General features: G+C 35.9%; 14 protein-coding genes across 14 annotated transcripts; 10 read left to right on the top strand and 4 right to left on the bottom strand.

Moving 5' to 3' along the window:
- Positions 1 to 78: 78 nt before the first annotated feature.
- Positions 79 to 2,330, top strand: C9374_001357 (uncharacterized protein; the record flags this gene model as incomplete). The annotated part of the gene is made up of 2 exons (XM_044689458.1): positions 79 to 1,151; positions 1,352 to 2,330. The coding sequence occupies 2 exons, from the start codon at positions 79 to 81 to the stop codon at positions 2,328 to 2,330; spliced, it is 2,052 nt and encodes a 683-aa protein (XP_044551755.1).
- Positions 2,331 to 2,626: 296 nt separating this feature from the next.
- On the top strand, positions 2,627 to 4,119 carry C9374_001356 (uncharacterized protein; the record flags this gene model as incomplete). The annotated part of the gene is made up of 2 exons (XM_044689447.1): positions 2,627 to 3,630; positions 3,717 to 4,119. The coding sequence occupies 2 exons, from the start codon at positions 2,627 to 2,629 to the stop codon at positions 4,117 to 4,119; spliced, it is 1,407 nt and encodes a 468-aa protein (XP_044551754.1).
- A 150-nt stretch (positions 4,120 to 4,269) lies between these two features.
- C9374_001355 (uncharacterized protein) lies at positions 4,270 to 5,316 on the top strand (the record flags this gene model as incomplete). Its single annotated transcript, XM_044689436.1, has 1 exon — positions 4,270 to 5,316. The coding sequence occupies one exon, from the start codon at positions 4,270 to 4,272 to the stop codon at positions 5,314 to 5,316; it is 1,047 nt and encodes a 348-aa protein (XP_044551753.1).
- A 708-nt stretch (positions 5,317 to 6,024) lies between these two features.
- C9374_001354 (uncharacterized protein) lies at positions 6,025 to 7,832 on the bottom strand (the record flags this gene model as incomplete). Its single annotated transcript, XM_044689425.1, has 3 exons — positions 6,025 to 6,712; positions 6,783 to 7,280; positions 7,339 to 7,832. 3 exons carry the CDS (start codon positions 7,830 to 7,832, stop codon positions 6,025 to 6,027), a joined length of 1,680 nt encoding a protein of 559 aa, XP_044551752.1.
- Positions 7,833 to 7,970: 138 nt separating this feature from the next.
- Positions 7,971 to 8,540, bottom strand: C9374_001353 (uncharacterized protein; the record flags this gene model as incomplete). Its single annotated transcript, XM_044689414.1, has 1 exon — positions 7,971 to 8,540. The coding sequence occupies one exon, from the start codon at positions 8,538 to 8,540 to the stop codon at positions 7,971 to 7,973; it is 570 nt and encodes a 189-aa protein (XP_044551751.1).
- Positions 8,541 to 8,901: 361 nt separating this feature from the next.
- On the top strand, positions 8,902 to 10,066 carry C9374_001352 (uncharacterized protein; the record flags this gene model as incomplete). The annotated part of the gene is made up of 2 exons (XM_044689403.1): positions 8,902 to 9,338; positions 9,388 to 10,066. The coding sequence occupies 2 exons, from the start codon at positions 8,902 to 8,904 to the stop codon at positions 10,064 to 10,066; spliced, it is 1,116 nt and encodes a 371-aa protein (XP_044551750.1).
- Positions 10,067 to 10,206: 140 nt separating this feature from the next.
- On the top strand, positions 10,207 to 11,106 carry C9374_001351 (uncharacterized protein; the record flags this gene model as incomplete). Its single annotated transcript, XM_044689392.1, has 3 exons — positions 10,207 to 10,662; positions 10,721 to 10,904; positions 11,048 to 11,106. 3 exons carry the CDS (start codon positions 10,207 to 10,209, stop codon positions 11,104 to 11,106), a joined length of 699 nt encoding a protein of 232 aa, XP_044551749.1.
- A 20-nt stretch (positions 11,107 to 11,126) lies between these two features.
- Positions 11,127 to 11,694, bottom strand: C9374_001350 (uncharacterized protein; the record flags this gene model as incomplete). Its single annotated transcript, XM_044689381.1, has 2 exons — positions 11,127 to 11,220; positions 11,342 to 11,694. The coding sequence occupies 2 exons, from the start codon at positions 11,692 to 11,694 to the stop codon at positions 11,127 to 11,129; spliced, it is 447 nt and encodes a 148-aa protein (XP_044551748.1).
- A 226-nt stretch (positions 11,695 to 11,920) lies between these two features.
- Positions 11,921 to 15,131, top strand: C9374_001349 (uncharacterized protein; the record flags this gene model as incomplete). The annotated part of the gene is made up of 2 exons (XM_044689369.1): positions 11,921 to 12,309; positions 12,365 to 15,131. 2 exons carry the CDS (start codon positions 11,921 to 11,923, stop codon positions 15,129 to 15,131), a joined length of 3,156 nt encoding a protein of 1,051 aa, XP_044551747.1.
- A 679-nt stretch (positions 15,132 to 15,810) lies between these two features.
- C9374_001348 (uncharacterized protein) lies at positions 15,811 to 18,617 on the top strand (the record flags this gene model as incomplete). The annotated part of the gene is made up of 2 exons (XM_044689358.1): positions 15,811 to 16,495; positions 16,552 to 18,617. 2 exons carry the CDS (start codon positions 15,811 to 15,813, stop codon positions 18,615 to 18,617), a joined length of 2,751 nt encoding a protein of 916 aa, XP_044551746.1.
- A 70-nt stretch (positions 18,618 to 18,687) lies between these two features.
- C9374_001347 (uncharacterized protein) lies at positions 18,688 to 19,179 on the top strand (the record flags this gene model as incomplete). Its single annotated transcript, XM_044689347.1, has 1 exon — positions 18,688 to 19,179. One exon carries the CDS (start codon positions 18,688 to 18,690, stop codon positions 19,177 to 19,179), a length of 492 nt encoding a protein of 163 aa, XP_044551745.1.
- A 193-nt stretch (positions 19,180 to 19,372) lies between these two features.
- C9374_001346 (uncharacterized protein) lies at positions 19,373 to 19,720 on the top strand (the record flags this gene model as incomplete). Its single annotated transcript, XM_044689336.1, has 2 exons — positions 19,373 to 19,418; positions 19,464 to 19,720. 2 exons carry the CDS (start codon positions 19,373 to 19,375, stop codon positions 19,718 to 19,720), a joined length of 303 nt encoding a protein of 100 aa, XP_044551744.1.
- Positions 19,721 to 19,838: 118 nt separating this feature from the next.
- C9374_001345 (uncharacterized protein) lies at positions 19,839 to 21,418 on the bottom strand (the record flags this gene model as incomplete). Its single annotated transcript, XM_044689325.1, has 2 exons — positions 19,839 to 20,350; positions 20,413 to 21,418. The coding sequence occupies 2 exons, from the start codon at positions 21,416 to 21,418 to the stop codon at positions 19,839 to 19,841; spliced, it is 1,518 nt and encodes a 505-aa protein (XP_044551743.1).
- A 305-nt stretch (positions 21,419 to 21,723) lies between these two features.
- On the top strand, positions 21,724 to 22,446 carry C9374_001344 (uncharacterized protein; the record flags this gene model as incomplete). The annotated part of the gene is made up of 1 exon (XM_044689314.1): positions 21,724 to 22,446. One exon carries the CDS (start codon positions 21,724 to 21,726, stop codon positions 22,444 to 22,446), a length of 723 nt encoding a protein of 240 aa, XP_044551742.1.
- Positions 22,447 to 22,627: the final 181 nt, after the last annotated feature.

The following is a 22,627-nucleotide window of genomic DNA, read 5'->3' as shown; positions in this document are numbered from 1 at the left end:
CCACCGCTTCTGTGTTCGCTCTGAATTTTTATACTCAAAAAATGTCTTCACTGCAAACACAGCATGCATCTCAGTTGAATGAAGAGCAACAATACCATTTGGAGGAGGAGAATCTCGTTCTCTCGTCAATCTCCTCAACAAGATGATGACAGTGGTGATGCAGATGAACAGGAACATAGTTCATTGAATTCGAGCGGGTATGATGATATGGATGATGATTGCAGTAGTGAAAATCATTCCGACCAACAAGAGACCTACAATGTGATGAATGAAATTAATAATGAAATTAGGAAAAGAAAAAAACGAGAACCACTTCCTCCATGGAATGAAAAATTACTCTCCGAATTGGTTCATTTGGAATTTATAGAAAATGAAGACGAATCACAATATATACCTTCTCAATTTTTAATAGAATTGGAAAAACTTGTAAATACTCGTGAATTATTTCAAGTCAGCAATGACGTTAAAATGAAATCGTTTACACAAGAATTTATTACTACCTGTGACAGAGTTAAACACAAATTCTTTAAGGAATTGGCAGCTATAAGAAAAAAGTATCTAGAAAATAAGGAAAATTGGCAAAGTAAATTTACAGATGATGAGAAAGATCAATTAGAATATATTGAATATATGGATGACAGATATGGAATCAGTTTTGAAGAGTCTGATTTTGATGAAACCACTGGTCGATTTTCCTGTTGCAAGGAGCATTGTATGTGTTATTGGAAACGAGCTCGAGCTCTTTACAAAACCTCTACAAAAAATACAAATAATGACGACCTGAAATTAGGAATGTCAGCAGTCAGTGACATTACTTACGTGTTACAAAATTTAGAGAATCACATTGAGGACACATTTCTATTGTCACTCAAGAAAATTCAAGCTCTTGAAAATAGGGTATCCTGCTTATATGATTTAATCTTTATACTTGGAGACATGGATATGAAATTTTCAAGTGAAACACTCGAAGCAATGGCTTTTGCAAATGGCATGGATGATGAATCATATAACAAAAAGAGGAAATTATCATCTCTGTCTGTCAAATTAATTTATGAAATGGCTAGAAAAGACATCAAGCAATGTTTTTCGCTCTACAAAACACATTTACTGAAATATGGTGGAGAGGAAAATTATTGCAATTTTGCAAACAAGTACAGAAATTTACAACTTTCCTCCTGTGATGTGAACACAAACTGAAACTCTCATCACATCTATTTATTGAGAACATCATTGCTACATGTGCAAGTCTGTTTTGGTCCTATGCCAGCACATGTAATTCTACCAACGAACGAAACTCATACCACCAGCTTGCACATTCATGTGTGAAATATGCTTTTCAACTCTTTCCCAGTTACAGAAACACGACTTCATATAGTATTTACTTGAGAGATATTGTAAATTATCATGAACGAATACGAGTGTTGGATCATTCCATTGCATTGCATGAACGGCTTAACGAAGAACATTTTGACAAACATAGTTGGTTGAGCGAACGATTTGAAATTGAATGTATGAAAAATCCATTCTCTTGTATTTGCACCAATGACAGTCACGAAGATACTAATCTCACAACTCTCTACAATAACAAGGCCCTTCAACTCAAGCTCATGGGAAAATTCACTCAATCTCTTGAAGTCTATAACACATTAATGTCAAAATATATCATTCCACGACATGATGTATATCCACAAGAATTTTTAAATCCTCAAGAAATACCTGAAACAGAGTTTGAAGCTTGTAATTTGTTACGATCAAGTGAACTCATGAGCTGGCGAAAAGAAGAGGCCTTTATTCTCAACAATCGAGCGTTTACGTTCATTTCATTAGAACGCTATGATGAAGCCATTGCTGATTTTCACAGAGCCTATCTACTCGATGCCTCTCAACATTCATATTCACACAACCTTGGATTTGCATATTCTTTTAAGGAAGATCATTCGAATGCAGTATTGTGGTACACCAAATGTATTGAATTGTTTCACAAGGTTGGAAAAGACAAATCTGACCTTCTTGATACCTTTCGAAATAGAGGAATGAGTTTAGCGGATTGGAAAAAGTATGATTTAGCCATTATTGATTTGTCCATCTATTTGGATGGAATTTATGAAGAATATCCAACGCCTGAAGAAACACCAGACAATGTCAAGGCCAATATGGCAACGGCATTCTACTCGATGGCCATTTGTAAGAAAGAACGAGGATATATTGGGAGTGGAATGAATGATCTTTTGATTGCAAGAGAATTAATGACAGAGCTTGAAATTCTGGAACTTGAGGAATGGGAATCGGAATACTTTTCCATGTGTCTGCGTTTTTACTTGACTCTTTAATTGGTGACTCACGCCTGTCACGTTCCATGTAAACACGTGTTGTGATGAAATGAACAAGAGATTTGAGTTCCTGTTCTAAAATTAAAAGTGATCGATAAAAAAATTGTGTTGATACAGAACATTGATGAAAACGAGTCGTATACTCCAAAATCTTCCTTCAGAGATTTGGTTTCACATCTTTGAATATTTGAATTTGATCAAGCGAAGAAAATTATTTTGAAATTAATTGTCAGTTGGCTTATCAATTTCTCAATGATGAAAATGAATTACTCTATCGATATTTATCAAAATGGATCATGAAACGGGAATTGGAGAGCAGCATTGATGAAATTAATCGAAGAATTGGCATGAATTATAATTGTAGGGCTATTAAAACCAGCAACTATGGCAACAACAACATGACACAAAAAAAGAGCTTTTCTTGTCATCCAAAATCCATGTCTCAACTACGTTCCTATTTGAAAAAGACAACTCAACGAGTCATGAATTTATTTCCTGATTTGTATCAAGAAAAACTTGAAGATATTCAACGTGCATTCATGGAATCACGTTCTGGCAGTGTTCCATTTTCACAACTTTGGAAATTGGACAAACCATCACAACATGAGGATGAAATGGATCATCAGAATGAAGAGAACAACACTGATGGTGAGAAGGATAGAGATATACCCAATTCAATTACACTCCATCCTCTAAAATTTGCATCATCGAACAAACGAATACCAAAATGGAAATCGATATGGAATGGAATACATCCAGAATATTACAAATCTCAAGCTATTACAAATATTGAACTGTTTGTGAGATGTGGTCGACAACCTCAGTATCGAATATGGTATACAACATGGGACCAGTTATTTTCAATGCTCTCAACCACTTTGGAAAATATTTATTACTTTTTACCGAGAGTGACAACGAAAGAGAGACATGAAATAATGTTTGAAAAGTTAAAATTTCAAGCACTTCTTAGGTCCTCAAAGCATACGGTGAAAAAAGAATTCGATTCGAACGTGTTCTCAAGCATTTGTTACGTGGCTTATCGTCTCAAATCAAGAACATCCACAACACCATCCAATTTCATTCCCACTTTGGAAAAGTTAATTTTTTTCTTTTTGAAAGAGTGCAGAGAATTTAATGGATCAACCAAACAATTGTTAATGCACGAATGGATTCCAAATAATTGTTCACTTTCATTACTGTTGAGAATACGTCATGTTGACTTTGAACCTGTGCTTATTCGTATACTCAGAGAGTATGCACGTGAGATTCGAACATGTTCACCTCAATTATTGGCATACATGTTTGTACAATGTGTGTCACGAAAAGTATCACTCGAAATTCTTTACGAATGGTTCAGAATGGGGATTATGAATCAAAAACATTAAGTATTGACTCTATTTGTTCAACCTCTGATTTGAATGTACCCAAGTATTTGATCATTATTGCACAGCAACAAATCTTTGACACACATGACCGTTTTTATTTTTCACAAGTTTTTAACATGATGATTCGATGTTTGAACCATTCTCCATTCCCAATGCAATTCTCAAAGACTGTGAACTCACCCACACTTTCAAGGTTGGAACATCCAAAAAACAACAAGTTGAATGCCTTATTACACGATTTTAAAATTCCACCCGATGAAAAAGACTATGACGAAAGAAATACCTTTTTCAAACAATTGAGAACTATTTTGGGGTCTACTGACAAAAAAGCACGAGAGCTAGATGAATTGGAACCTTTGGAACATTATGGATCTTTTAACAAACCTAAATTTTTATATCACTGAACCTTCTCTTAATTTCAATATGATGTGAAAGGCAAGGATAGGAAATGATAGTAAATTCGAGATTTTTGTTCTGGATTGACGGAAGCTTGTTGTAATTATTTCCAAAAGCTTTCTCTCAATAGTTCTCTAAATTCTGACTTGCAAAAAAAAATGGCAACCAGCAAGTATGAATGGCTGAAACCAAACGAGACGAGCGATACTGATCTGGTGCAACATCTTCCTTCCGAGATTTGGTTTCACATTTTTGAATATTTGGAATTTGATCAAGCGAAGAAAATTATTTTGAAATTGAATTGTCAGTTGGCTTATCAATTTCTCAATGATGAAAATGAATTACTCTATCGATATTTATCAAAATGGATCATGAAACGGGAATTGGAGAGTTGTATTGTAGAAATTAACGGACGAATTATAGCGAATAGAGATTATTATGATGAATTCATCATTGCTCATACTCTACCACGCACACCAAAGAAGAGTTTTACTTGTCATCCAAAATCCATGTCTCAACTACGTTCTTGTTTGAAAAAGAAAGCTCAACGAGTCATGAACTTGTTTCCTGATTTGTATCTAGAAAAACTTGAAGATATTCAACAAGCATGGATCGAATCATTTTCTGGTAAACTTCCTCTCAAATTAAAACCAGCACTACTGCAACAAGATCCACCCTCTGACGACAATTTTGATCCAAAACAAGTGGAGCAAGATGATGAAACAACTAACAATGATCATGTTCACAAATTGTTTCCTCTAAAATTTAAATCTGGATCTCAAAGAAAACTCAAATGGAAATCGATATGGAATGGAGTGAACAGTGAATATTACAAATCTCAAGCCATTTCCAATCTTGAAAGTTTGATACAAAGTGGTACTCGGAAAATTCGTCGCATTACATTTATGGCTCATCGCAAGATGAGTTTAAAATTTTCTGAAACCTTAGAACATGTTTATTACTTTTTAACACACATGCCAACGAAAGAGAGACATGAAATTATGTTTAACACTCGCACATTTACTCTCAAAACTAGCTATGATAGCACGAGACCATACTTGAACTCAGATACGTTCTCAAGTATTTGTTATGTGGCGTACCTAAACCAATTTAATACCACACCATTCGCAAATGCTTTGGAAAAGGTGATTTTTCTCTTCTTGGAAGAATGTAAGACCTATCACGGGATACAAAACAAATATTGATGCACGAGTGGATTCCCAATAATTGTTCGCTTGCACTATTGTTAAGATGGTCGAACTTTGAATTCGATCATGCACGTATTCGGATCATTCGAGAGTATGCTCATGATATTCGAACTTCATCACCCAAGTTATTGGCCTACATGTTCGTAACGTTGGTGTCACGCAAAGTGTCACTGGAAATTATTTACGAATTATTCAAAATGGATATCATCACAACAACAGTAATAAGCACACCTATCCGTGAAAACTCAACATTGAACATACCGAAATATTTGATTGCTATTGCCAATCGCCAAATGAAAAATCAAACAAATTGTTGTTATTTCGTTGATGTGTTCAACATGGTGATTCAACGATTGAACAACACTCCGTTTGCAGCCAACTCTCAAAAACTAAGGCTCAACCCTTACAGTTAAATTTGTTTGTAAGGCCAAACAATATAGTTTTCCGTTCCTTATTACAGGGATATAACATTCCACCTGATCGAAAGCACAATGAACAACGAAATATGTTTTTTAAACACTTGAGAAAGATCTTAGGACAGAAATCTGCATCTAACACAGTCAATGACAATGACATTTACGACGATGAATTTGAGCCTTTGGAATATTATGGCTCCTTTGACAAACCCAAATTTTTTTATCATTGATTTCAAAACCAAAGTTGTTAAAAAGCCTTAATTAAGCATTAATTACTGGACATTGGTTTTTATTGGAATTTTCTATGGAAGAAGCCTTTTCCACTTTTTTGAGGAGCTACTTTGGAAATGGTGTTGTTAGACTCTGTCTTTACATCTTTGGATTTTTCCTCAAGTAGCTCGGTGAGTTGTTCATTCAGAGATTTTTGTTGATTATAGAGTTGTTCCATATCGGTCAGCCTTTTCGTGAGTTGTAAAACTTTCTTGGCATAACCAGAATCCTTCTTTTGAACTCCATTGGAAACTTTCTTTGGCTTGTAATTCACTAAATGAATGGACTGGTGAGCAATGGATGAGGGTAACGCAGTGATCGGAGAGGCAAAATGATGTTGTAGGGATAAATCAAAGTCAGGATGTGAATAAAGGCAATTCCAATTATCAGACACCATGTTAACCTCCAACAAGCTCTGTTGAGTCTCAATAAACTTTTTGAAAGGTTTCACAGCAAGTGTAGAAGTATTTCTCACTTGTTTTTGTTCTTGCTTAATATTTTCATTGTTATGAAACGTAGAAAATTGAGTCAAGTTAATGGTATCAATAATGCAATTGGTAATCTCATTATCTGCAGAAATTGAGTGTTTCTTGAAAGTGATCAGTGGTTGTCGTGACCTAACATCCCATGAAATTAATTTTCCATCCTTGGATCCAGAAACTAAAATCAGACCATCCTTAGATAAATTTAATGTAGTGACCGAGTTACTAAATAAATTGTGAAAAATCAATAATAATATTATTAATCAGTATCAAAACATTCCATTGATTCACTTACCTATGTGCTTTAAACGTGTAACATGAATACTTGGATCCTCTACTCACAGAATGATCACTCGATGTATCATTTTCAAGAGTTAGAGTTTTTGTTCCACTCGATGATGATCCCAATTCACTGACCACCATTTTTCCTCCACTCAACAATGGGTCAAAATCTTCAAAATTATTCTCATCGTCCACTTCATTCTCATCCATATATTGAGGTTTGTGTGGATAAAGAGACATTTGATAAACACATCCATTGGAGCAGCCAACAAATAACTCTTGTTCATTAACACTCAATGCTCCACATTGAACACTAGAAGGGTAAACAATAGAGCAAACTTCGATGCCAGAAGACAAGTCCCAAACTTTACAGGTTCTATCCAAACTTGTGGTAATCAATTTGGTATGACTACTCTTTGACAATTGAATGCTCGTAATCGATAAGGCATGGCTAGAAAGAGAATATATTGGAGATTGTTGTCGCTCTCCCTCACTTCTTATATCAAGCAAGCTATTTAGAAATATAAAATTGTGTTCAAATCAATGTTGTTCAATAATTTAAAACATACTCTGCTAAATTCCAAACTTGAATCAAAGTATCAATGGATCCAGTGACTAAAAAATCGCTATTGACGTCCATGGCAGTAATAGATTTCAAATGTGCATTAAATATTTTCAATAATTTTCCTGTCAGAATATTCCAAATATAAACAGTACCATTCTCTCCACCTCCAAAACAATAGACTCCATGTGAAACAAGGCTTGTAATTTTTTCTGCTACTGGACATTCAAACAGTGGTTGTTCTCTTCTAATATCATAAATAAATATTCTTCCCTTATCTGATTGAGACGCGATGAGATACAAATGCTCGGGAATGAACGTAACGCATCCATGATTGGTCCGAATTCTTTTGAGAGAATTCAAAACTTGTCCTGATTTTAAATCCCAAATGTGGCATGTTGCATCTTCGGTGTGAGTGGACGTGATACAAATTTCTTTGGTGAGAGAAGATGAGGTATGGCCTCTAGTTGATGAATCGTACAGAGTTTTGACTTCACTCATTTTTTTGTGCTTCAACTCAACTTTTGAATCGTGTCGAAACTGAGAAAAACTTCTTTCACTTAGCAAGTCCAAATGATTTACAGATGAAATTTAAGAATTTTATATATTTATTATATGTTTGGATCAAATGCTGAACATTTAAAGGTTGGCAAATTCATAGGACACCTTCTTACCAGTCAATCTCTTGCAGACCTTGTTGAAAGTCTTAATTTTATGATCAAAGTTGGTCTTATCCTTGTTTTCGAGGAAAAGCTTGACGAGCTTGGAACCATCAACTCTGGTTCTAGTTCTCTTACCAACAATTTCGACTGGATAGCAAACATCTTCCATGAATCTTTCTTGGACTTGTTGCAAAGAACGAGCTCTTGGTCTGTGAACTTTAGTTGGATCGGATGGCTTGGAGAGGGCCTTTCTTTGACCAACAATCAAGACGTGCTTTCCGTTGAATTTCTTCTCCAATTCTCTGACAACCTTTCCGTGAACCTTTCTCCATTCCTTGATTTGACGGACTGGAACAAAGATGATGAGGGCTTGCTTCTCCTTACCAACAGCAACTTCTTGAGCGCTGGAGAAGACAAGAGGTTGAAGATCAGCCTTCAAATCCTTTGAGTAGACTTCCAAATCGAAAATGGCTTGAGCAACTTGCTTTTCAAGGTCAGAGACTTCTTGGTCTTTTGCCTTCTTGACTTTTCTGAGCGAAGTGAACATGTTCAGAGTGATGTTCTGTAATAAAAAATATTGCAAAAAGGTGAGAAAGAGAGTGAGGACAATCAACGTACTTTTGGCGTATTTTTTTTCAAACAATTTTTAAAAAAATAATAGTCAACCCGAGACAATAGTTTACAACGTAACGTAAAAGGTTTCGAGATGGTGTCTTGTTGCGAATTCTAGAGCTTTGTCAAAGAAACAAGGAAGGATAGCATCAACGTAGGTTCGATAAGAGATTGCGCCTTTGAATGGAAAATATCTCCCGTCCAATAACTCGATATCTCCACCTGTTCTCTCCAATACACCTTCCTTTCAATTTGCGCCTTTGACATCGAAAACAAAACATCTCATAACCGAAACCATGGCCAACATTCATCCACTTCCAGAAATCCATAACATGATGCAAGATGCATCCAATAAGACCAATGCGACTTCATTCGTTCCTCATCCCTTAACACCTATGGAATTGTATCATATTCTCAATTTCTCTACAACCGCACCATATATACCAATAGAATTAATTCTGGTGGTGCTATCCGTTGTTGTTTACGTATACAAATTTAAGGAAATGAAACGTAATCAACATGTTTTATTTGTCATGCTGTTTATCTTGCAAGCAGATGTCATCCTTGACCTTGCATTGAGAATCCACAATGAAGCAAGTGGATACGAGCTCAATCGAACAACTGATGGAAAACAAAATTATCTCACCACTGGCGTTGCGGTGGCTCATCGCTGCGTCATCAACTTTTTGGTGCTTTGGCAATTATGGATCATGTATTTTCTTTGTTCTGTATTGTAGGTTATCTTTTTTCTTTTCCATTTGTTAGTTCTGACAATAACATAGCTTACAAATATGCCGCGATACTATGGCAATATCCTCAATTGGATACAAGTGCTTCAAATTTGCAAACATTGCCACCATTGTGATAATTAATATTTTCTTTGTCAGTCATACTCTTTACAACATTATTATGGGAGCTATTAATCTTCAAGGAGTTTTGATCGATTTTGCTGTGTACATACCTTTGGAAATTGCGCTACTAGTAGCAGCTGGTGTGTTGTTCTTTTCCTCAACTCTTGTGTTCTCCATTCTTCTTAATATTATTAGTTACAAATTAGAATCTTCTCTTTCAAAGAGTATGGTTAAACTCAAACAAATGATGAAGGGTAACGAAGAATTTGTGAGTAGAGAACAAGCGGCTACCCTTCATTTCAAGCAAACAACATTGAGAAAGACCAGATTGATGCATGCTGGTCTGTCCATAGCTATTTTGATGGAGTCATTTGGTTTTCTTTGCATTTCGTTTTACGTTATCAACGTTTTCTTTGGTTTTGTATACTTGACTTTGGCGAATTTTGGAATTTTAATTTTTGTTTCATTGCTTATTGGAATCAATGCTCCAATGAAAGAAGTTCAGCAATTCTTCCAAAAATATGTGATTGATAAGGGTTCAGTGGATGCAACAAACAAAGATAGAAACTCTACTCAAGTTCCAGCTGTAGATGTTAAAAACATTTGCTAACTTGAGGTAAATACGTGAATAGTGGAAAGTTGAAGTTTGTTTCAACAATAAATGAAGGCACATTAAGGCGTACGAAATATTTTTCGTTGTACCAACAACAAGCCTTTGCACGTGATCAACAAAACGATTCGTCCAATAAAATGCTCAAATCAGAACTTGGCAATCCTTCCCGATCCTTTGACAAACCTCGATTTAAATTTTCCAGCTCCGACAGCACCATCGGGAATGAATTGTTATCAAACCATGACAATAATAGAGTCGATAAAAATCGAATTCATTTACTCATTGGTGTCACTGGATCTGTGGCTGCTATTAAAGTGCCAGAACTTATTCAAAGATTAAATTTAGAAAATTTATTTAAAATTCGGATCATTCTCACGCAAGGAGCACAACATTTTGTAACAAGAGAGGAAATACAAAAGATAGATCCTTCCGTAGAATGTTACACAGACGAAAATGAGTGGCAATTATGGAGTAAAAAGGGAGATCCTGTCTTACATATTGAACTTCGAAAATGGGCTGACATTCTCGCCATTGTTCCCTTAGATTGCAACACTCTTGCAAAAATATCGAATGGAATTTGTGACAATTTAATTGTAAGTTAACAAGTACAGTTTTTGATGAGTCAGTTTAAGTTTGTCAATTTTTTACAAGACGTGCGTAGCGAGAGCTTGGAATATTAAGACATCACCTTTTATTGTTGCACCAGCAATGAATACGCTCATGTGGGAGCATCCTTTCACGTCTAGACAACTCTCCATTCTAGAAAATGAGCTGGGTGTGTACATTATTGAGCCCGTTTCAAAATTGTTGGCTTGTGGGGATGTAGGTAATGGAGGTAAGTGTTGAGCATTTGATTTTCTTTTTTACATTTGTTTTTAACACCCATCGCTCTATTGAATGCTATTACATTGTGAATCCTATGATACACTTCAACTTGTTTGAAATATATACAATTATTGATACAATGACATTAATTAGCTTTGACTACTGTAGAAACAATTGTTGAACAAATCAAAGCAGTTGTCACAACGGAATAATTCCACATGAAATAATCGAGTTATTCTCTGTGCAACAACATCATGATGCAATGTTTGATTTTGAAAATAATCCACAATATCATTTCGTCCAATGACATTAGCCAAAATTGTTGCCTTTGAATTTGTAAAAATATAATTTTGAAAATTTGACAAATTATTGTAATACATTCGACCGAAGGAAAATACGAAACAATAAACTTAATCAAATAATTCTTTACAATGAAACACCACTCACCTCATTGTCATGTCACAATACTCCTTCCAATCAACCTTATCATGTGTTCGTCGTGATGGTAAATGACTCAGTAATACCTTTTCATCATCACATAAAACCAAAGAAGAGGAAGAGAGTGAAGAAGTGGCGTTGCATTTATACGAAGAACCTGGGTGGTTACTGTTTGATAATTTTCGCTTTCGTTGCAAAAGCATCAATTGTTGATCATGCAACGATCGTTCTCGATAAATCTCTTCTACAATTTTCATTGCAAATTCTTCTTCTTCCGAATACAACATGTCTTCCGATTGATGTTGTTCAGTGGTTGTATCGTGAAAGAACGCATTCTCAATCTCGTCCTCGTCGAAAAACATGTTTTTGAGATTTTCTTTTGGATTATTTGATGTTTTGTTTGAGTTCTATTATTGGCAATTAACCATCAAAAACATTTTGATCAAAACCAAACATCCCTAGACACCTTGTGTAAAAGACACTCCTTCAATCATTCTTAGCCCTTTGATAATGTATCAAGACCTTCTCAAGATACAACAATAATCTCCATCTTTCTCAAAGAACTTATCAATTTCATAACCAACAAAAATGATCACCTCTTCGCAAGTACCACCTCCTCTGTCAACCGAGGCTCACCAGCAGCAGGAGGAGAACAATCATCATCATGGCGAAGAACAAGCTCAATATGAAAGCAACACAGTAACAAGTATTTCAACTTCCACGACCAATGTTGCACCCGTAACCACAGGTAGTAGTAATAATTCCCAACAACAACTCACCGATGATGTTTCAACGGTGGCCGATTCCGTGATGACGATGGGTGATCAAGCTTTGGAAGAGAATAATACCTCCCTCTCATCACAGCAGCAAACATCATCTTCGCAACAACAGGCTCTATCAGCACATTTGGATAATTATAATTTACAATATTGTTATAACATTTCAGAAATTGAGGTTCAACCTTTTCAAGTGAAAATGTAAGACCGTTTTAATGCAATTTTATATTTTGTTTACGTTCAATCTTTAACATAGTGGATGGCTTGAAGGGGATTTATTTAAACATTTCTCAAATTATTATCACAAATACGGAGCTGATGATGATGAGTATCAGTCTCTCATCGGATGTCCATTCTCAGAAATGATTGTAGAATGTCAAATTTGTTTTGAAGACGGCACACCGTTGTGCATACCAAGTTTAACAAGTCATGTGGTTTTGAGAGAAGGCAGAAGACAATGGGACGAATGGATTCACTTTCCAATTAAATTTAATGAAATTCCTTCCAAAGCAAAGATTTGTTTCACAATTTATGACGTATACTCTCCAACTCAAATGGTGACAATAGGTAGCAGTTGTCTACCACTCTTTGGAAAGAAAGGAAGACTGAAATCTGGTAAATACAGAATTCCTTTATTTCCACACAAGAGCATTGACGAAATACTCAATGAGAAATATAGTACCAAAGCATGTAGAGACGAACTTTCAATGGTTGAAAAGTTTGAAGCCAAATCAAAACAACAAAACATTTTGGGGCAAAGCAATGCTATACCAAAGAACAGCAATCTTTACAAATTCTTTGCTGGAGCCAACTCACAAAACAACACCGGTGGTAATAATCAAGCTAACACTAATTCTACTCTTGCTCCAATGAGCTCCAATAGTAGCATCATTGTAGAAAACAGTTCGGAAGGATCTCATACGGGAACTACTAATTTAGCATGGCTAGACCGTTTTACAAATAATCGGAAGGAGATGTTGAAAGAGAAAAAGTTTCACTCTAGCTCTATTGAAACATTTTTGAACATTGAATTACCATCATTTGATAGACGAGTAGTGGATTTTGATTATTTGTCAAACACATCAGAAGAAATGTCTTACTCATACTTCTCAGGTTTTACCAGATTTCCAGGACTAATGTTGCCAAATAATGTTGCAACACCAAAGGTAGCATTGGTGACAAAAGCGAAATATGCTGAAGATACTAAAGATCACTTTAGAAGCGAAACGATTAGCACAAAATACCAGTTCATTGATGATCCAGAGGCCAAGCAAACAAACTTAGCCGAAGAAAAGCACTTGAAATTGAGCATCAATCTTTCGAGCGGTCTAATCGATACAAATCTCAAACCCAATGCGACTGAAACGAAAAAGATTCAAAAGATTTTGGATTATCCTCCTCTTCATGAAATGTCAACAGAGGATAAAAGCTTGTTATGGAAGTACAGGTATTACTTGAGATCTAACAAGCGAGCACTTACCAAATTTTTAAGATGTGTTGACTGGAACTATTTGGCACAACAGAAAGAAGCTGAGAAATTGATTCCACAATGGTCTGAAATTGATACTGTCGACGCACTCGAATTATTATCTCGATTTTTCAAGAATGTAAAAGTAGTTAGAGATTATGCAGTTAAAATTTTGAGAAAGGCAGATGATGCAGCAATTTTAGACGTACTATTGCAATTAGTGCAAGCATTGAGATATGAAGTAGAGGTTAACTCGGTGAAGCTTTATGAGTCAGAACTTGCCCAATTCCTATTAGAAAGAGCAAGTGTAAATTTCCATGTTGCAAATAATTTGAATTGGTATCTTGCGGTTGAAACTGAGGATCCAAAGTTTGGTGAACACTTCTTAGAACTCAGACACAAATTCTTTATTCATCTCAAAAAGAATTCACCTCTTTTCCTTGAAAAGATTATTAGACAGGGAAGGATGGTGGATACACTCAGCAAAATTGGTTACCACCTTAAAGGCTTGAAAATTTCTAGGCCAGAAAAGATCACAATTTTCAAGAAAATTTTGTCAGCAAAAGGAGAAATTCCAATTATTCAATCTGATAGCAAAGAGCAACTAACATGGAACGATATTTTCCTTGCAAACATTTCAAAAAATTACCCAGAAGAACCTTTGCCAATTCCACTCAACCCTGAGGTCAAAGTGAATGGATTATTCGCAGAGGATTCAACAATTTTCAAGAGTGCTCAGAGTCCTCTCATGGTTCCATTTTCAGATATTGACGGAAAGAAATATAGTGTAATTGTTAAGATTGGAGATGACTTGCGTCAGGATCAGTTGGTTATGCAGCTTATATTGCTCATGGACAAATTGTTGAAGAACAATGGCTTGGACTTGAAGTTGACACCTTATTCTGTTTTGGCGTTTAGCCCAAGTTTTGGCTGTTTGGAATGTGTTCCTAACTGTGCCGCTATTTCTTCTGTCATTGATAAAGGAGATATCAGAGGATGGCTTAGAAAACACAACCCAGAGGATGAAGACTTCCACAATGCATGTCAAAACTTTGTTAAGAGTTGTGCTGGGTATTGTGTGATTACATACATTTTGGGTATTGGCGATCGTCACTTGGACAATGTTCTAATTACTCATCAAGGACATTTGTTCCATATTGATTTTGGTTTTATTTTAGGAAGAGATCCAAAACCTTTCCCACCTCCAATGAAGTTGTGTAAGGAAATGGTTGAAGGAATGGGAGGAAGTAAGAGCGAGGGATATATCAAATTCAAGGAATTATGTGTGACTGCTTATAATATTCTGAGAAAATCAGCTCACTTAATTTTGAACATGTTTATTCTCATGGTAGATGCAAACATTAGAGACATTGAGCACGGAGCAGCAGCCGATCCTATTAGGAATATCATGAAAGTTCAAGAGAAATTCCGTGTTGACTTGAACGACCAAGACGCCAACGCATACATGCAGAGTATTATCAATGAAAGTGAAAAGGCTCTCTTCCCTCAGTTAATGGAAAACATACACAGATGGGCTCAATATTGGAGATCGTAATACAACAATAGCGCAATGGCAATACAAACCGCCCAAAAATCTCAAAACAAAAAAAATATTGTATTAGGAGTCCTGATCTTGAACAACTAACAATATATTGGAAGCTTTCATCGGAAAACAACAAAGGGTTAGCATCAATGGTTTATCAATTCATAAGGACCAATCTTTCGATACTTTGCATCCTAATTTCTATTGTTCTAATTGCTCCTCACTCACACATCCATGCCCAAAAAGGAGTTTTCTTGAATACAACATGCAACAATCCACAATATTATGATTCAACCTCAATGTTGTGTAAATCATGTGGAGTTGCAAACCAAATATCCAATGACGGTCAATATTGCTACTGCTCGGAAGGGTACATTCAAGTTATAACATCGGGGGTCGTTTCTTGTCAAAAGTGCCCTTTTGCATCTTCTCGTGACCGATCAACGTGCATGACATGTGGCCCCACCACTGCGGGCTTCAATCAAACAGACTGTTCTTGCTCAGGTTCTAAAAAACTGATAGAGAGAGACAATTTCGGAACGTTATTGAGCTCGAAACAATGTGTCAGTTGTGGACCCAACTCGATACCTGATCCAACAAATCCGTATTCATGCAAATCTTGTCCAGACCCTAACATGATAGCGAGCTCAGATGGCCTTTCTTGTGTTTGTTCGTCCATGTATCAATTGGTATGTATTACTACGATCGAAACAATGCTGTTTTACCTTATGAACAGTGGTCAGACAAATGCGTACTGAAAGACACTTATTTGGATCTCAGCAGCAAATATCCAATTGATTCAGCTGCATCTGTAATTTATAATCAAGTGTTTGAGACTTCTAGGACTGAAAGCCCATCAACTGAAACAGTTCGATCCAAATTGTTTTATGATAATTTTTATTTCGTTTCAACGAATTGCAAATCGTTCAACAACGTTACATCATGTCAAATGTTGGCAAACTTATGCGCTCTATTACTTTTTGATGAGACTACTTCTGCATGCAAAATGTACTTATCATTATACAATACATTGGCAGATGACGGAGTGAATGGTTTCTCAGGATGGAAAAGTGGAATGCCTTGGCTTGTATACACAGGAAAGGCTACAGACATTTTATACAACAATGATTTGTCACAAATGGTCGGTCTTAGTGGCCGAACTGATAGAACAACAAGACTTAAGCTCATTCTTTCAAAATATTCTGTCTACGGAAATTGGTTAGGATTTGAAGATTTAACGAACCAATTACAATTGTGCCCAACCGGAAATTATATTGGTTCTGGTTTTTTAGATTTTGGAAATAATTACATCAATTCTTGTTTCTTCAATGCCCTGTCCATCCCTACGCTTCAAAACACTATATTTTATGAATTATGTATGTTGATCGTTGGTGCTTTCTAATCATTTAACCTTTTTATTAATCAACCTCAGTTATTCTGGACAATGGAAAATTATATCCTGTTCCTGTTCAGATTTTAAAAGACGACAAGATAACAGCAAACGATATTTCAACAGCAACTCTGTACAGAAGATTTTTCATTTATGACAACGTTGCAGGAGTTACAACTGAATCCTCTTCTCCAACCGTTGTCAGATTTTTGGAGAGCGCTGAACTAAGGGTGGAAATGAATACACAAGCTTCAGAAAAAATTTATCCTCCAAGACTCACCTTAAAATATACAGCAAGAAAAATTGCTGGTATGAAAACCTCGGTATTTACAACTGCACAACAAGAGTCCATACTGACACCCTCGATATATTTTTCCGCTTCCTATATTCAATCTCAAACAACAGTGTGGATTGTGGTAATAGTGTTCCTAGTGCTTATCATGATATTGAGTTTGATTACGTCTTGTGTTTCTACATATAGATATTCAAGAAGAAGGTTGTCTCAGATTGATTTTCCCACCTTGGGAAAGTTTATTGTTGCCTTTTGTGAACATTCCTCCAACGGTGTTTTCGTTTTGATATTTTTCTATATTTCCCTATATTACTTATTCTTTAAATTACAATCTAGCGTGTTTGCATTATTACCAAATTTTAACGACTCAGACAAGTGGTACTTCTTCCTTATAATTGTATACGCTCTTGTTGCAAAGGCCATTGATCTATCCTACATTTTCTACAAACATTGCAATTACGATATATTTTTCATGGATTGGGAAAAGACGAAAGGAAAGGTTGTTGGAGTTGGAGGAAGGGCTGAAGGCACATATTCTAGTGTCAGTATTTGGAGAAGCTATTTCATAGCTAAAGAATGGGAGAAACTTCAAGGAATGACTTGGACCAGTCTTGAGTTCACTCTTTTGACAGTACTATTAATTTTGGATGGAGGTGGAGTTATTAATTTAGCGTCATATACAGCAGATGAAAATACGTTAACCGGAGTATTTAGATATCATCCAATTCTTAAAATTGCATTGTTGGCATGGTTTTATTTGTCCATCTCGTTTTTACAATACTTATTCTTCAGATTCATTATTTACAGATTTACCAGAAATCCCATTACATCATTAATTGATACATGCTCAATTGCCAATATCAGCATTCTGATTTTGGACGAATTACATTACGGATGTTACATTCATGGTGAAAGCGTTTTCAGGTTTGCAGATACCAATATGAAAGAATTTTATGAAGGTCTCAATCAAGAGAGTAATGACTTTTTTCCCAAGAGAGGTTTGATTCAATCAACAACAGAAAACAACTCTGTAGTTACTTTTGATCTCTATGTTTCCAAAATGGTTCGAGAAAACTACGACAAGCTTTTGTTGATGCCAATCCAAGAGGAGGAAGCAAAGAATGGGTTTTTCAGAAAGATGGCCACAAACCAAGCACAACCCAAGAACATCAATCCATCCAGGCCAGTGACTGCTTTGACTGTTCAACCTCACAGTTTGCAACAAAATCCAACTGGCAATAATGCAGACAATCAAACTGCTCAACACGCACTCGTTGAACAGCCCATCCAACAAACCATGAAGGAACGAACTCAGATGAACAACCCTGCCCTTAATTCTCCAATGAGCAACGAGTTTAGAATTAGTGACCTTTTCAATTTTAACATTGGACCCAGACATAGATACATCCCAGCTGCTTTCATAGATGGTTATAATACCATTAACGAATATCTCAAGAGAGTGATTACAGACGTCAAAATCAAGCAAGGTCAAATTCTTGACAAGCAGATTTCATATAGAGTAGGATTTATTCCTGACTTTATTTATTTGCACGATCGAGAATTTTTCTTTAAGGATGACAGTCAACAATACTTCCAAACTTATTCATTCTTTAGACTCATGTTGAGAGGATGTGAATGGAAGATGATTGCATTCAACATTTTGCTGTATGCCATCATGTCAATCTTTTGGGATTCAACTTTTGGAGCGTTAATGATTGTGTATGCTGTCAATCGTGTCTTTTTATGGCTGAGAACAACATTTGTAAGAAGAAACCTGATTAGCAAGACACTCCTCGATCGAAGGTTTTTGTTTTAATGTGTGTGTGAAGTTCGTCGAAAGCAAACAAGATTCACTAAATTCCAAATTGTTTTTGAATTCAAAAAAAATGCCTCCAAAACAATTTAAAAAGTCGTTCGCTGCCCAAGGAAAATTAGAGCAACAACAACGGGAGAGAAGTATTCGGGAACAAGAAAGTCATCTCAAAGCAAAAACCTATTTGGAGCACTTGGCTGTTGATTATATCATGAAAACTGTGGTATTTGAAAATGCTGAGCAGTTGCCTCCTTTTGAAGAAATGAAGAATATTCTTGTGATGGCACTCAAAACGTCTTTAGCAAGACAACAATCGGAAACAATGAGCTCATATGGTACAACAAACACAGTTTATTCCGAAATTGAGAAATATATTGATGAATATACAGAATTTTTAATTAGCGTTCTGGAGCGAGAAATCAAGAATAATGCTTCCAACAAGCAGCAACCAGCCTGCCTCATTAATTTCAATATTAAAGAGGTCAAGCCTCTCACAAAGAGCGAAGGAGAAGAGTTTTTGGATGCTTTGGACAAGATATCACTAGTTGATTTAGTCACCAAGTAATACCATATGATGATTTTCATTTCGGTATGACGAGCATAAATGATGGAACAACTATCCGTTATCGGATCCTTTTGCAAAACAGAATCGATTGGAAGAGGAGTCAAGTATTGATCAGCGTACATTGACAATAATAATATACTTGCTGACATGACACTGGTCATGACATCCAAATTTATTAAAAAGATTCCAAAAAATGAGCAAAACTGTTGATCATGTTGTGTTTTTCAAGCTTAAAGAAGGTAAATAATTGATGTGATGATTGTGTTTCATCAATTCGTGCATAGTTTCCGAAGAGAAGGAGAAGGAGCTTATGGAGGAATTGAATTCATTGCCATCAAAAATTGAAGGCGTACAAACTTTAACCTTCGGAAGAAATATTACACCCGAGCGTGCACAAGGTTACAATTATGCTCTGCGTGCAACATTTGATTCAAAAGAAATCATTCAAAAGTATGCCATTCACCCCGAACATGTGAAAGTAGCCACCAAGCTTAAGGAATTGTTCGAAGCGCCACCCATTTGTTTGGATTGGGAATATTAAATTTTATTTGAAAATGGCAGTAATTCTTTAAAAATTAATAATCCAAATCGAAATGGTACTTGGTGCATTTCGAAAAATGTTTTATTTGTCTACATGTTACTTTGTATTCTACCATCTCTCAAGCAGTATAAACAACCTCAGGATAGAAAGCAACAGGTTCTGCCTCAATAGCGCATTCATCATTGCCTCGTGCTATTCTGAAAAATCCAGAGTCTCCCCATCGTTCGCCCCATGAATTCATTACATTCCAATATTTTTGTCCTGTCACTGGATCGACACCCCAACCAGTAATGACAACAGATACTGGACCGTGTCTGAAAATTTCTCGTTTCATATTCTCTTCATTTCCAGCACCATAGAAATCGCCCACATACTTGTAATCTTTCATTTTAACAATGTATGGTGGATTGTTGCATTTTGAATCACAAGGAATATGTTCAGAACCAGTATAAGGGAAACAAGATTCTGGAACTAACGTAAAGTCTCGTAAATGTCGTCCAATAGAATAAGGAATACCTCCATGACATTTTTGAGCATAAGGACTGCAGGACACAATATCTTGAACGGCCAGTAATGGTTTAAGCTTGTTCTTGGTTTGAATTCGAATTCGTGATTCAATGGCTGTCACTGCTGCAAAAGCATAACAAGATCCACATGCTCTTTGATTTTGACTGGTGGTAAATAATTTTCACCGCTCACATTTCTCCAATCAAAATTTTCTGGCAATGGAGACTTGAAATCAATCTCATCGAAAGCAAGAGCAAAGTTTTCCTCTTCTTGATCAAGATTCTGTGGTTTTTTCAAATCGCTCTTGTCCACCAAGATGGAACGAGCTCCATTCATTCTTTCCATTTCTTCATTGGTGAATTGTTCGAATTGAGAATAGGAGCGAGCAGACCAACCCAAATCATCTGATTGAGTATTAATCCAATCAATGAGAGTTCGATCCGTTTTGAATTTTTCTTTTGGATCATTGGTTCGCATTAATCTTAAATCCAATCCCAACTCATCTGCCAAACTGTCAAATTCTGATTGGTCATTATTGACATTCAGTCCTTTTCCTTGATTCTTTGGATCATAAAATTTGTAGAGTAAAGTATTAATTGGAAGAGAAACTTTCACATCTGTAGGTTGAGGATAAACCTTCTCAGCATAATAACATCCAAATGAAGTCACACTTTGTTTTCCATAACTGGTCTTTCTATAATTTCCAACAAACGTTTGATGACACTTTGAACGAATCAACTCACTCGTACTGTTCACTTTTTCAAACATACTAAAAGCAAACATGCTCATTTCATAATTATGGTTATATTGAGAAAGAGTAATTTCAAATCCTTGGTCATACACCATGGTCCATGTTCCAATAACATTTCCATTCTTATTTTCACTTCTCACAATATTTGGAAGTTGCAAATAAACGTTCACTATTCTCGCAACATTCACATCCTCTCTCTCCATTCTCGTACAATTTAATGGAATGTGTTGTTTTCGTTGAATGCTGTGAGCTTTCTCATCTTGCTTTACAGAATAAATCATTGGTGATAGATATAATTTCCATTCACTATTTCCAATGTTATGATGGACGCAATGAACTGGAATATCTGCAACTATTACCATGAGCTCTCCGATCATCATCATTACGGGCAGAATGACCAGTAATAACAAGAACAACATGGAGGGTTTGGTTGCGAGCATTTTTTAAACGGATGGAGTTGTGTCGGAAGCTCAACTCTTGATTATCGTAATCATAAAAGAAGTTGCGTTATTTTTAATGTTACAAATAATTATTGTAACACCGTTTAAGAGCTCTTGATTTCGAGTCTCTTCCTGAGTGAGGCCATAAAGTTTCTTGTTTTCATAGGACCTGTGGTTAATCCTTACTGCTCCCTTCTGAGCATTTTGAGTTGTGGGAACATGTTCGAACGAAAAGGAAAGAGTTCCTCGCCTTTGCAAAATGACATTTTCATGAACTTGTCTCCAAACAACCAGAAACAAAAAAAATGCGCTTCTTTTCAAGCAAAATTTCACGTCATCATGGAGATGCCCAAGATGATCTCGATGCACTTTCCAACACGTCACGCCCAAATTTCATTTTAAATTTTATTGAAATTCCTTCCGAAATTTTATTACATATTGCTGAATTTATGGAATTGAAGAGCTTGTTTGCATTTGCTAAATGTCACTCCTCTCTTTTGATGTTGTTATTTAATCAGGAGAAACACAAGAAGATAGGGAACAAAGACCCACAATCAGATGAAGATATTGGGTTTGTCTTGGTACAATTTACCATTTGGAAACCATTAGTGTGTTATTATTTTCCAAAATTTGAAAAGTCTCTCAATGTAAAGAATTGGATGCATGTATTAAGGAGAAGAATTGAACATTTGAAACTCCATTCTCCCAATATGCTTCCTCTTCAACCAAATAATGCTTCGTCCTCTGCTTTCCAAATTAAGGAAACACCTGTCATGAATTATGAAGAAAACTTTATTGAGAATTGTGAATGGATTTACAAATGCCCACTATCATTTGATGAATTAGGTAGCTCTTCGTTCGAGTCCCATTTCTGTGCCACTTGTGAGAAAACAGTGTACCTCGTAAGGACTGTTTCAGAATTTCAAAGTCGTGTCTCGAATGGTGATTGTATTGCATTCACGACTCGAGCAAAGAAGAATACCAAATTAAGAGGAAAAGTGGCATACTTTCCTACTCCTGTCAGATAAATAAATCTTTACGAAATTAAGAGGGACACACAAGGGACGAGACGCAACCAACAAACTCGAGTTAAACCAATGTGTGTCATTTTAATTTTGTAAAGACTCAAACGTTGTGCACAGTAGTGTGATGAAATTTAAAATCATGACCATTTCAAACAAAAATTCAAAAATACACAAAACACCTCAC

The sequence above is a fragment of the Naegleria lovaniensis genome (assembly GCF_003324165.1).
Source record: "Naegleria lovaniensis strain ATCC 30569 chromosome Unknown tig012, whole genome shotgun sequence".
In the NCBI taxonomy this organism is placed as follows: domain Eukaryota; phylum Heterolobosea; class Eutetramitea; order Acrasida; family Naegleriidae; genus Naegleria; species Naegleria lovaniensis.
Note: the sequence above shows the minus strand (reverse complement) of the source record. Positions and strands in the feature narration are given on the sequence as shown.